Here is a 13,061-nt window from a genome sequence, read left to right as displayed (position 1 = left end):
CTTTCTTTCTTTCTTTCTTTCTTTCTTTCTTTCTTTCTTTCTTTCTTATTTTTTTTAGTGTTATTTATTTTGAGAGAGAGACAGAGTGTGAGTGGGGGGAGGAGCAGAGAAAGCAGGAGACACAGAATCCAAAGTAGGCTCCAGGCTCTGAGCCATCAGGACACAGCCCGACATGGGGCTCAAAATCACGAGCTGTGAGATCATGACCTGAGCTGAAGTGAGACGCTTAACCTACTGAGCCACCCAGGCGCCCCGTTAGACCCATCTTTCTAGATTTTCACTTCATATTTATACCCACCTTTTCTATATACATTTCCTGGAACACTTGTTTCAATTCCCTAGTTTTGACTACCATGTAAACCTGACTATTCTCAAGTCTGTTTTTCTAGCACTGACCTCATTCTTGAGCAGCACACCCACATTTCCAGCTGTGTGCTCCCTAGTCCTTCTACTTGGACATTAGGCACATGTCCCAAATTCAACTTACAGAATCAAAATGCAGTATTGTCTTCACCAGATTGGCGTCTCTTCTGTCTCCCTGCCATTAATAACATTGTCACCCTCCAGTGACCAACTTGGGAATGTCAGTGGATTCCCAGACCTTTCATTTCCTTTACCTGGGAGAATATATTTAAAAAATTATGTGCATATAAAAAATACAGATAGAATAAAAATTTTTAATGTATTTTCTAAGACTTCTATCATTCCCACAGATATAGTCCAGACTCTTATTTTTAATTTACACAGTTGTAGCCTCAGGTAAATTATAGGTTAAGAAGAATTTTTGTAAGAAGAGGGAATTTGGCATGGGAACCTTTTATATATCTTAGTCAAGATAAAATCTTATATTACACATATGCTTAGAAGAATATTAAGGAGATTATGGCATTAATATTAATGAAGAGGGTGGAGTTTTAAAGCTAGTGATGAAGAGAAACAGGAATGCACCAATATCATGCTGTCAGTCTCTCTTCTTTTCTATGGAATTCTGAAATATTCTATGGAATATCTGAACACGTGACTGAAATGCCCATGGGAAATCATACCATTTTATTACAAGAGCCTAAGTGAGGCCACTGAGTATAATTTATTTTTTCATTTATACAGTTCCTTAGGGTCACAATTATGGACAGTTATTGTACAAAATAACAAAGTTCTAAGTAACTGTTTTAATTTGACTTTCGGATATGTGAGTTTCCTTTAATGATTCAATCAGCATCATTATCTAATTCATCTAATCTGAAGAAAGTGGTACTGCCCCATTTTTCACATGGGAAAAATCAAGTCTCGGAGTGGCTGATTTTCCTAGCATAGCGAGTTCATAGCTTGAACTAGACTTTGGACTCCGAGCCCTGATTGCTTTCCACTACTTCCACTGGCTCCCCAAACCAACCTGACGGTTATGTTCAGTAAATGAGAGATGGGCTTCCCAAGCCTTTGTTGTGTGAGGAACTGACATGGGGTAACTATGAGAAGGTAGACCAGAGAGGCCTTACAGGGAAGGCATCTAGCCTCTTGTCTTATCCATGGGCCACAAGTAAGCCCACCTGCCCCATGAGGTGAAGTCATGCAGCTTAGTTTGAACAGGGGCCATGGTCATGAGGATGCTCTGTTCACTTATACTGTACAGGTTGCAAGACCTTCTTACACAGTCTAGAGTGAATTGTTCATGCATCTGACTTTGCCCTCACAGAGTAGATGTAGTTCTTGATTTCTAGCACCGTAAAGAAAAACAGTGAAGGATGCCTCCAGACTCTTGGCAGACAAATATAGACAAACCACCCTCATGTCATTTTGAATTCCAGGGATGGAAACCTACGAGCTTCGATCAATCCATAATGTGAAGATCTGAAAACTCTTCTCCCATTTGCAACCATAGAATCTTACTGATTTGATTTAAATAGAATTTCCTCTTGTTTGCTTTAGTCTGAGCATGAAGAACTGGTCACCCACCATTCTTTGAATAAAACCATTTCAAATTGCGTGAAGGAGAGTATGATCAAATCGTTTCTCATTCTTTCCTTCAGGCTACAATGCCACAGTTGCTTTAATTTCCTTCAAAGCATCTATTTTCCACCCCATGAACTGTTTTTATTTCTCTTTCTGGGATTCTGTTCCGTTGCTCCATTGCATTGCCTTCTTAAAGTGAAGAGGTCGGAATTGGACACAACTGTAACCTGGGTGTGACTGATGCAGAGCATTAGTAAAGAAGAGATGGCCTCCCAGACCCCGTGTGTCCTACCTGCCTTGGCACACAAACAGTGAGCTACTGTAGTCATCATTTATTATTTTGTTAAGGGTGGGGGGGGGATCCATCATACTCCAAAAATGACTACAGTAGAGAAAAAAATAAATGTCTTTGGTGGCCTCCCCCAGTCTGGCTACTTGCTATGGGAAGAAAAATGTGCTTGCTTTGGAGCTCGAGAAATGTTTGTTCACATTTGTGCTGGGGGGGGCTGTGCATTGCTGTGGATTATAGGTATTGACCCTGCACTTGAGAAGAACAGAATATATGTTTTGTTTTATATATAAATATATATCCTCTGAGGTAAATGGAAAATGAACCATTGAGTGTTGAGTGTGTGCACTGAAATCCAAGCATACAGGCAAAACTTTCCAGCAGAGTACTTTAAAACTGTGTAAAATGAGAAATGACTGTGGGATTTTTCAGAAATAAATTTAGTTTGAACTCTGCGGTACTTGAAGAGAGAATTTTAAAACCCACCATTGGCAATGTAAAATGGCGCAGCCACTTTGGGAAACCAAGTGGCGGTTACTCAAAAGATTAAACATAGACTTACCATGTTACTCAGCAGTTCCACTCCCAGGCATGTAGCCAAGAGAATTAAGAACATAATTGTACAAAAACTTGTAAATGAGTGTTCATAGCAGTGTTAATCACAATAATCAAGGAGTGGAAACAACTCAAATGTCCCATCAACTGATGAATGAATAAACAAAATGTAGTATATCTATACAGTGGAATATTCATTTAGCCATAAGGATAAAGTACTGATGCATGCTATAACAAGGGTAAACCTTGAAAACCTTATGTTAAGTGAAAGAAACCAGGCAAAAGGCTGTATATTACACGATCTCCTTTATACAATATCATTGGCAAATGATATCAGAATTCTCAAATCCATAGAAACAAAGGAGATTAGTGGTTTCCAGGGCCTGAGAGTATGTGGAGGAGAGGGGTGTGACTGCTAATGGGTACCAGTAGGGTGAGGATTTTTTTTCTGATGTGATGAGAATGTTCCAGGAGTAGGTAGTAGTGATGGTTGAACAACCTTGTGAATGTACTCAAAACCACTGAATGGCACGCTTTAAAAGGATGCATTTTATGGAATGTGGATCATAGGTTGTTTTTTTTTTTTTAAGTAGAACAAAGAACCCCACTGTTAATTTATAGCTGGAACCCTGGTCATTTTTTTTTTTTTTTTCAGAAATAATAAACACCTCAATAAGTTTTCTTTAATGACTATGAGGCTTTTACTTTGTCTGGAAAATGTTGTTCTTGTGCATTGGATTTCATGAAGGTTGCTGGTAAAGCAAGATGTTTGTAGAAAGTGGCAGGATTATGACATTGAGAAATTATTATACAGACTGGGCTAGCTGTGAGAAAAACAAGGAACATCTGATTCAGTTACTGCTCTACGAATGGTCCCTTATTTTTTGCTGCTACTTAAAGATTGGGAAGTTTTTTCTCCTGGCCATTTTTGGTGACTATTTTTGCTGAGAAACTTAACTGCGTACTTGGGGTTCTGTTAAATGAATCATCGTGTTTGCAAACTTTTTCTTTAGTATCCATTCTGAAAATGGAATGACTAGAAACACACCCAAACTAATTCTAGGCTCCTGGGATTATTTTTTCCCTTCAGCTATTTCCTGACACCTCTAATTAGCCTCGACAGCCTGCCTGTCCTCTGCCGGTGGTAACCCCAGCTTGTTCCGTCAGCTGCCCTGCTTTCTTTTCCATCGACACATTTCTGATATTTTTGAAGGAGACACTCCTGCATCCGAACAGAACTCACAAGGTCTGATGCTTCTTGACAAAATGGATGCCTCCTCCCTGTACTTGGGAATTGATATACACTGTCAAAAAGGGTTTTCCAAATGGTTTCTCTTTGTCACCTTGTATCCGATTTTCTCCTCCATTCTGGAAATGTGCAGTTTAATGTTGCGTTTCGAATCACTTTCAGCTGAAAAAGTGTGTAATGGAATCAGGGCATCCCATGAATACTCTTAACGGTGTCGAAGGTGCCTTTTGTTTGCGGCCCTGCGTTCCAAGGGGACGGGTGACAACAGTGAAATGACATTGGGGGGCTTGCCCAGTAATGGGCTTCCTGTCCTTTATGATTTAAGAGCTGCACCAAGGGTGACTTTTCCCATCCCGGCACTTCTGGCTTGGTTTATATTTATTCGAATGTAAATTGTGGCGGTGGCCCCCTCCTGAGAAGAGAAGCAGTAACTGGAACAGTTGTCCCTCTTTCTCTCCCCCACCTACCTCAGACTTATTTTAAGAATCGTTTAAATTTAGACTTGAAAGGTGCCTGGGAAATGAGCTGGGCCCCTCTCTTCTTTTTCAAGGCAGGGACACGGAGGCCCGGAGCTAAAGACCAGCTCAAGGCGGGACTGGCCCCTCCAAATGCTCATCCCCAGGCCATTTCCTCTTCTGCCGTGCCACGCAGCCTCACCGCTGCTGATGGTGCGCGTGTCCGTGCCCTTCTCCGATGCCACGGGCTTTCTGAGCTGGGAGAGGGTTCAGCAATTAGCCATCGCCCCACGGTGTGTGTCGTTTCGTGCTTTCACTTTCACGTTATCCCCTCCTGGGTCAACTGTCAGAACTTACAACCACCTAGAAAGGGTAGATCATGCAGGACCTTCCTCCTGCCTATTTGTGTGTCCTACATTTACACGTATTTAATGGGTTCCATGCTGCACGGCTGGCTGACCTCTTAACAAGGAGAGACTGGAATGAAGTTCTGGGCCGTCAGCGCCCTTTCAGACGTGAGCTTCCAATCACTTCCTTTGCTGGCCCACGATTTCCATGCCTCAGAGAGAAGAAATCAAGGGGTGGTAAAATGAAGCAACGTCGTTTCAATTCTGACTTCAGGAGTGAGCTTGATCCCTAACTTTTGTTTTGCTTGGAACACTTTTTATATCTCTTATTCCAAGGAAACTAGGCTGCTGGACACCGTCACCTGCTTTTTTAAATGCAGCAGCCTGGCAATTTTGTATTTCTTTTCCATTTCTGCTCTATAGGGTGTACCAGTGTTAAACTTAGAGGTGTGCGTGCGTGCTTACATATGTGTGTGTGCACGTGCGTGTATACACATACATATAGTCTATATTGATAAGTATAAGTCTGTATCCATTTTTTCTTTCTCTTTGTGCCACTTGGATAAGGCCTTCTATTGAGGCTGAAAATTCTATACCACATCTGATGTGGCACCTCTTTGCAAAATCATTTAACTGTGAATTTGGGGATTTTCTTTGGTTTTAAGGCCAAAGGTTTTACCTTGAAGGGGGGTGCAGAAGGGCTGAGAGGTAATCTGTTCTGGAATGTGCCTGTCTGAGCACGGGCTTGTAAGGTTTCCCCAGGGTTACAGAAGGGGAGTGCTACAAAAGTTTTCCTGCGTTTGCCCTGTGATTCTCCAGACCGTCATCTTCTTCTGAAAACAATGTACATAATAAAGACATTTGGGGGCTTAACCAGTTCTTACTTTTCATAACACAGTGTAGCCACTGGCTTCTCAGTTAGTGGCTCCCAACACAGCTACAGGATGCTTCTGCACTCATGCCTGAGCTCTGACTAATGACCTCTGATGTGTGATTGGGTCACCGGGTGGGATTCTGTGGACTAGGGCTTGGGGCACACAGGGTTCACGAAGATTGGTCGTGGTACAAAAACGAATCTGCATTTAGTAGGACTTCAGGACTTCTGTGAATATGTGGCCAAATCTAGGCAAATAAATTCCTCTTCACAAAAGGAACATACATTTCCTGCAGCAGTCAAATAACAAAAAGATAATTGAAGAAAAATTAATGCTCCTACTTACGTGCCTTTCTCCCTGTTCAATCAAATGTACTTTTATACTGTCAAGCAGCCAGCTGTCAAGGTGGTCCAATTAGGGCAATGAGCCAAACTGAAGGCAGCAGTCAACCTTTATTCACTTACTGTGATCCTACAGGCAAGACGCAAAGAAAAAGAAAAGTGCCAGCTCCCCCGTGTTCCATTTTCCTCACTGAAGGGCATCTGGGCAGGCGAGGGTCAGTTGACATGGAGCACAGACAGGAGGGAATATTCTCACTGCTGAGGAGCTCTGGACAAAAGGCCTCTGCGTTTTAAACCAGGGGTTCGTGGTGTGGGGGATGGAGAAGGGGAAGGATTCCGAGTGGAAAAGTACCGAGTCACAATGGAGACAGGTGCCGGGGCCAGGACTCCTCCTGCCGAGCTGCCCAGGCTGGGAATGCGGATTTGCTCATAAACGTGGCCAGTGGGGAGGGTGGAGAGGAGAGCCCTTACCTGCAGCTCCCGTGGGTACTGTAGTGCCGTGGCTGTGTACCGGGTCCAGTGCGGTACCTGCCTGGTACCCCCTTCGTAATCGCCCACAGCGGAGCCTAGAGGAGCTCACCGGGTTCGGGCCTGGGATCAGAATCCTCATGTATGGGGTGTCTGTATGGAGGTTTTGTTTTTACAAAAATGGGGTTATACCACATACTACTCTGCAACTTGATTTTCTCACCTAACAATACATCAGGGGTACCTCCGGGTCACAAAACATACTGAACTTTTTTTATTTTTTTAATGACTGTGTAATATCTTACTGGTTATAAATGAAACTCTTCAGTATTTCCCCTTTTGATAGACATTGAGACTATTTCCAGTCTTTGCCACAACAAATAATGTCAAGTGTGAATTTTTGTCCACGTATCTTATGGGCAGAATCTTCTATTTTTTTAGAATATAGTCCCCAAAGTAGGATGACTGAACCATTGGCTACATCATTATAATAGTTTTAAAAGGTATAGCAATTGTGCTCGCTTCGGCAGCACATATACTAAAAGGTATAGCAGTTTACGTTCCCCTTAATTATGAGAATGGCCTTTTCCTCTTGCCCTGAACTATTACACATTCTTAATTTTTCAACAAACATTTGCCAATCCAATGAGCAAAAGTTATATGTTATTTTTACTTTAATTTGCATTTTCCTGGATGAGTGAGATTGAGCATCTTTTCACGTGTTTATTGAACATTTGCTTTTTCCCTTCTGTCAGTTGCTTCATCATATCTTTTACCCATTTTTTTTTCCCCTTTGCTTGTTTGTCAAATGCCCCTGGAGATTGTCAATCCTGCTTGGAGGTGGGATTTAACATGAGTTGGTGTGATCCCTGTAAGAAAAGTTGTAAAATTGAGTGGATTTTTGAAATGAGCGCCTCGTTTGACCCCTTATTTTTCTTTTCATCAGTTAACAATTTGACTAACTTGAGGGACAAAAGGTAGGTCTTTTGGACTCCAAACTGTGACATTAGAGGATGGAAGCAGCAAAGTTTTCAAGAAATTGCTTTCTGAACTCAAAATTCTCACCAGCAATAAGTTACGTTTATTCTCTCCTGTGGCTTATGTTTGCGGAGGGTGCAAAAACATTTAAAAAAACTATTAATGTCTTTGCTTTACCTCCTCTCCTCCTGTCCCCTTGCAGTTGGGTCCGAAGAACACGTTAGACCTTACCATTCACCATGTTACAAGTAATTTCCATCTATGCTACGGATAAGAAATGAAAGCATGTAAATTTCAGTTTCAGTCTCTGTGAATGAAAGGCTAACCTTAACTTTGGGTAATATGCTTACAACCCACCACCCCCCAACTCTTATGGTAAGGGGATACCAGGTAGGAAGTGGTTGCCAGTTGGTTAAATTACCCCAGCCCCTAGGAGCTTCCTCACTTAATCTCTGGCCAATCTCTGAGTAAGTAAATGGAATGTCATTCAAAATCTGACCGTAGTCTTATCTAGAGGTCCAGATCTGAGGGCCCAGAAGAAAGGCCAGGGCATATGCCTAATTCTCCTTGATTCTTATTATTGCCACAGCTTTTTTCTGTTTGTTCTAAATAATTTTCCTTAGGAAAAACAGCTCGTAAAATACTGAAGTAGAAGATTGAAAGTTTACAAGGATCCTCTGATGACAGAATGTGGCTTTAAAGCATTAATCTAGTTTATTGGTTGTTTAGTGCAAGATTTGTCAGCCTTCACATGCACTCTGTTCCCTTTGAAACCCATTCCCTCTCGCTGCCCTACTCCAGATTGGAGACCAGCACTCTGACACATTGATCCCAAGATCAGAGGGATGAAAGAGAGAAAGATCAAAAGGAAGCCAGGAAGCATAGGAAGAGGCATCATAGTTTAGGGACTGGAAAGTCTGACTGCCAAACATGCTGTCATCTTTAATCCATGGGTGTCTCATGAAGGAAGAACTTGGTAGTTCAAACAGAAATGAAGAATGCTCTGTACGTAGATGGATTTGGATATAAAGATCTATTTAAGAAAGTAATTAGCTAGGGTGAGCTAACATTGGAATGAACATTGTTCAGCCGTGAACATTGGAATTGAATGCTCATCCTCCCTGTGTGTGAATTTGAAATTAAAAAAATAGAGTAAACATAGTGGTGGCCAGTGCCTTTGCTGTGTTCTCTTTCCCTGCCCACTAAGCCCAAGGGTCCTGCCTAGTTTGCCTTAATCTTTCAAGTCACTTTTTTAGTGGTGACTCAGCCAGAATGACACCCTTTTATGTCCATTGTCTTTTTGTAATAACCAGTGAAAAGGCATATGGATTCTTGATGGTCCAGGCTCTATACAATTAGACAATTACAGATAATGTTGTTACCAAGAAAAATTTTGAGGCCTTTGCTATGGATAGTTTTTTCATCCACCCAAGTGTAATTCACTCTCTCTCTCTTTTTTTTTTTTTTAAAGTTTTCTTTCTTTCTTTCTTTCTTTCTTTCTTTCTTTCTTTCTTTCTTTCTTTCTTTATTCATTTTGAGAGAGAAAGTGCATGAGTCGAGGAGGACCAGAGAGAGACGGAGAGAGTCCCAAGCAGACTCCCCACTGTCCACACAGAACCTAATGTGGGGCTCAATCTCACAAACCATGAGCTAGATCATGACCTCAGCCAAAATCAAGAGTCAGAGGCTTGACTGAGCCACCAGATTCCCCCCTTTTACTCATTATCTTTTATGTCCCTCCCAGATAGCCAACTTTCCTAGTCAGAGCCTGGAAGCTAGAATTCAGGGACCATGTAGAAAAAGGGAAGAGAAAGAGTTAAGATTAGCTTTAAGCAAAATTTTGAAATAGAAGTTTGCCTTTGGAATTTATTGCCTAATGACTTTCGCTCTCATCACCCCAGATCTCAGGGTCCTTCTTGCTAGTTTGAGATTAGGCCCTAAACTAGACCTTCCTTTCAAGCTCTCCAAGTCTCTCCATCCTCATTCAAAACCCTTATTCCTTTATTCTGGAAGTTAGTCTTAACTGATACATTAGGACAAAGACCATTTGAATAAACACACTGATTTGTGAATGCTGGATATCACCTTCCTTGGGAGGGGAGAATTGCATTTTACAAGTGACAACAGATTTATAAGAAGGAACTTTTAATATTTCCTATTTTTGACATCATAATAAAGGAAGTGATGATACAAATATTACATCTTTTTCCCAGTCAGCTCCCCTAACATTTTCCATCTTCTCATAGTTTCCACTAGTTTTAGACCCATTAATCCTCGAAAGCCCCCATGATTTTTGTTATCACCCTCTCCCTTACCTGCCCTCCCAGTCTCCATGACAGCAACAACTGGGCACAGGTGGGTGAGGGGTTGGGGGAGAGCTGCAGCCATTTATTGGGATCGCTTCAGTGTTGGAGACTAACTTTATATATATATATATATATATATATATATATATATATATATATATTATATATATTTATTTATTTATAAATATATATAAATATATATATTTATAAATAAATAAATATATATTTTATATATATATATATTTTTTTTTAGTGTTTATTTTTGATAGAGAGTGCAAGCAGGGGAGGGACAGAGAGAGGAGGGGACAGAGCATTGGAAGTGTGCTTTCAGCACAGAGCCCAATTGCAGGGCTTGAACTCATGAACTGTGAGATCATGACCTGAGCCAAAGTAAGATGCTTAACCAACTGAGCCACCTGGGTGCCCTTGGAGACTATGTTTATGGTGGGAGGGAGGGGTGCCTGGGGCCTCTTGGCACAAAGAGTGCAGCTGACCCTAGAGTCCATGAGGCATCCACCCAGAGTTGAGCTCATCAAAGGCACTTCCCGTGCTTGTGGCTCTTTACAGAGAAGTGTGTTCAGTCTCCAAGTCTCCGGCTCCCTGGTACTTGGAGCTGTTGGAGCTGTTGAGTTCATATCAAATGCAATTTCCAAGCCACTTCAACCAATTGATCGCTAGAAAGTGGCTGTTCGGAACCACTTTGGAATAAGATCTAGGAACAGGAAGCTCCATCTGGAATAGGCCTAGGAAAGGTTGCTCCATGGTTATCCATGCTATAGCCTCTTCCATAGATAGCTCCCTTAGGGATCTCTGTTCTCTCACATTCTTGAGTCAGCAGTAGCTCTTGGGGCAAATTTTTGGAAGCATGTGAATTTCCTAAGCTTCAGGATGAGATGAGTGTTTTCTTCCTGGATCCAGGATACTACCTAGAAACTCATGAGTCTCAGTCAGGTGTTCTCAGATTTTAATGTGCCTATGAATCACAATGAAGATTCTGATACAGCAAGTCTGGGGTGGAACCTGGGAGTCTGCATTTCTAATAAGCTTCCTGGTGAGGCCCGTGCTTCTGGCCCACTGACACTTGGCGTAACACAGACCTGGAGCTATACTATCTACTCCATGAAACACTAGCCACTTTGTGACTACCTGAACTTAAAGATAAGTTAATTAAAAATTAGGTAAAATTAAATGTAATTTAATTAATTTAAATGTAATTTAGATGCTCATTGCCCCTATGTGGCTAGTAGCTGCCATGTTGGAGTGCACAGATTAAAATATATCCATTGTCACAGAAAGTTCTATTGGAGAGCACTGGTCTAGAGGAAGCGTCAATTTACATCATTCATTTCATCCACTTGTTCACTGAGTGTGTGTACCATGTGCCAAGTAGGAAGGTTGGTGCTGGGCGTTAAGACATGGTTCCAGCCAGCAGAGAAAGTAAACGTAGCCATATGTTTACTTTGGTGAGGGATCCAGAGTTGAGCATTTCTGCTACACCTAGAGATTTGAGTTTTCTCGAAAAGAGAATGTTGCCATGCAGCTTGTTAGAAAAAGTGTCCCTTGGGCATTTCGTCGGTCTTCGAAACCAAGCTCCGGAGTTATAAAATTGAGGTACTTACGAGATTGGCTACTGACAATGCGTATTTCTCTTAACCGTTTTAGGGCCATAATCATCAGAAATGGAGAAATCATCCCCATGTCTTCAGAGTTTACCCCTGAGACTGAGCGCCAGCGACTCCAGTACCTGGTAAGAGTCACGTAGGTTTGGCGGAGCGCCGCGGCATCAGGGATGGTGTCGACACTGTGGTGGGGGAACATGATGCTGTTGACATGGGAGCAGGCCCACGAGAGTTGGATGACATATGGTATTAACTCCCCCCACGCACCTTCCGATCACACATCCTGGCAACACGTGTGACGACACACTCCACCTCCGTGAATTTATTATTGTGGCTGTTTCTCTCCCATCTGTAGCCAATGGAAGACATGATGTGCTCTGTTTTGTTTAACGGTTTGGGATGTGCAATACGAAATGGGGTGTTGAATCACACAGATACCTTTCTTCCTTGGCCTGCTGCTCACTTTAACTCAAAATGGGGGCTCCGTGCTGGGGAGGAGGGCAGCCCCGGATCCTGCTGACACCCCACCACTTGACGCACGGTTAGGAAGTCTCAGAGGCCCTTTGGGAAAGCATGCAGGCGTCTGAAAGCCTGTTTCTATCCTGAAAATAAGCTCCCAGTTTAAATCTCCCTCTTCGGAGTGAAATTACGAGTGGGCTAGAGGAAGGTGTTTGGGTTTTTCAGATCTTGAGCATTTTTGCTTCACCTAGAGATTTGAGTTTTCTGGAAAAGAGAACAGACCTAATTCCCTATCCTCAAGTTCCAGGGGGAGGGTGTTTGGCTTAGAATCTCACTTGAGCAACAGTGGCAATCACGCTAGGTTACTTTGGATATTTTTGGGGACTGAACAGCGTGACGAGTAGTTCTGTGGCTGAAGTATTGTCTTGCCAACTGGCTTTCTTTCTAGACAACATAGCTAGTGACCCTCTGCTCTTAGGAAACAAACTGACCCAGGCTACCCAAAAGGACTTTGCTCATGGCTCTGAATTTCAGCGTGTGTGGACAGTCAAGGTTTGATTACTTTGGTCGATTTAGAAAGTGGCTGCGCACTTTCCCCTCAATTCCCTTGTCTGTTTGGTTTGTTTTACTCAATAGCTAAGCTGTGTTGCTCTGGTATAGAATGACAGCAGGAATCCGGGCTCAATGTAAAAATATTTCTTCACTCTTTGACTGATTGTTGTTCTCTAGCCTTTCTGTTGTCTTTTTCAAGTGGATAAACTTGTAGCCACTCCTAGGAACCCGACTTGAGGGCTCTCATTTTTTTTTTTTTTTCTGGCACTCTAGGCAGGGGGAAGGGATCCCGTCCTGGCTCTGTTACTTGCTGGCTGGGTGTCTTTGTGCAGGCGTCTTAACCTTTCCAGACCTCAGTTTGTCACTTTACAGTGGGAAGCTAAACGAGCAGGTCACCAAGGCCCGCTCAGGCTGCAAGGGTCATCCTTCCGAGTAGAGTTCAAAACAGCTGGCCTCCTTGTCACCTGTCTGGCTTTTTCTAGTCCATCTTCTACAAAGCCACCCAAGTGATCTGATCATGGACTGTATCACTTCCCTGCCTTAAGTCCTTTGGCTCCTCATAGTGTGCACAATGCAGGTCACACGTGGTCGAGCCAGAATCATGGTCCCCGTCCACCT

At 42.5% G+C, this 13,061-nt stretch overlaps 1 protein-coding gene across 2 annotated transcripts in view; it reads left to right on the top strand.

Annotated features, from left to right (window-relative positions):
* The window catches only part of PPM1H (protein phosphatase, Mg2+/Mn2+ dependent 1H), a 254,727-nt gene that overhangs the window by 160,931 nt on the left and 80,735 nt on the right, over positions 1 to 13,061 (top strand). For both annotated transcript variants that reach the window (XM_049625892.1, XM_049625891.1), the window contains exon 5: positions 11,476 to 11,560. In XM_049625892.1, the coding sequence (XP_049481849.1) occupies positions 11,476 to 11,560 (85 nt within the window). The remainder of the gene's footprint in view (positions 1 to 11,475; positions 11,561 to 13,061) is intronic.

This window comes from Panthera uncia, chromosome B4 (assembly GCF_023721935.1).
Source record: "Panthera uncia isolate 11264 chromosome B4, Puncia_PCG_1.0, whole genome shotgun sequence".
NCBI classification, from domain to species: Eukaryota; Metazoa; Chordata; class Mammalia; order Carnivora; family Felidae; genus Panthera; species Panthera uncia.
This window is presented reverse-complemented; position numbering and strand designations above follow the sequence as displayed.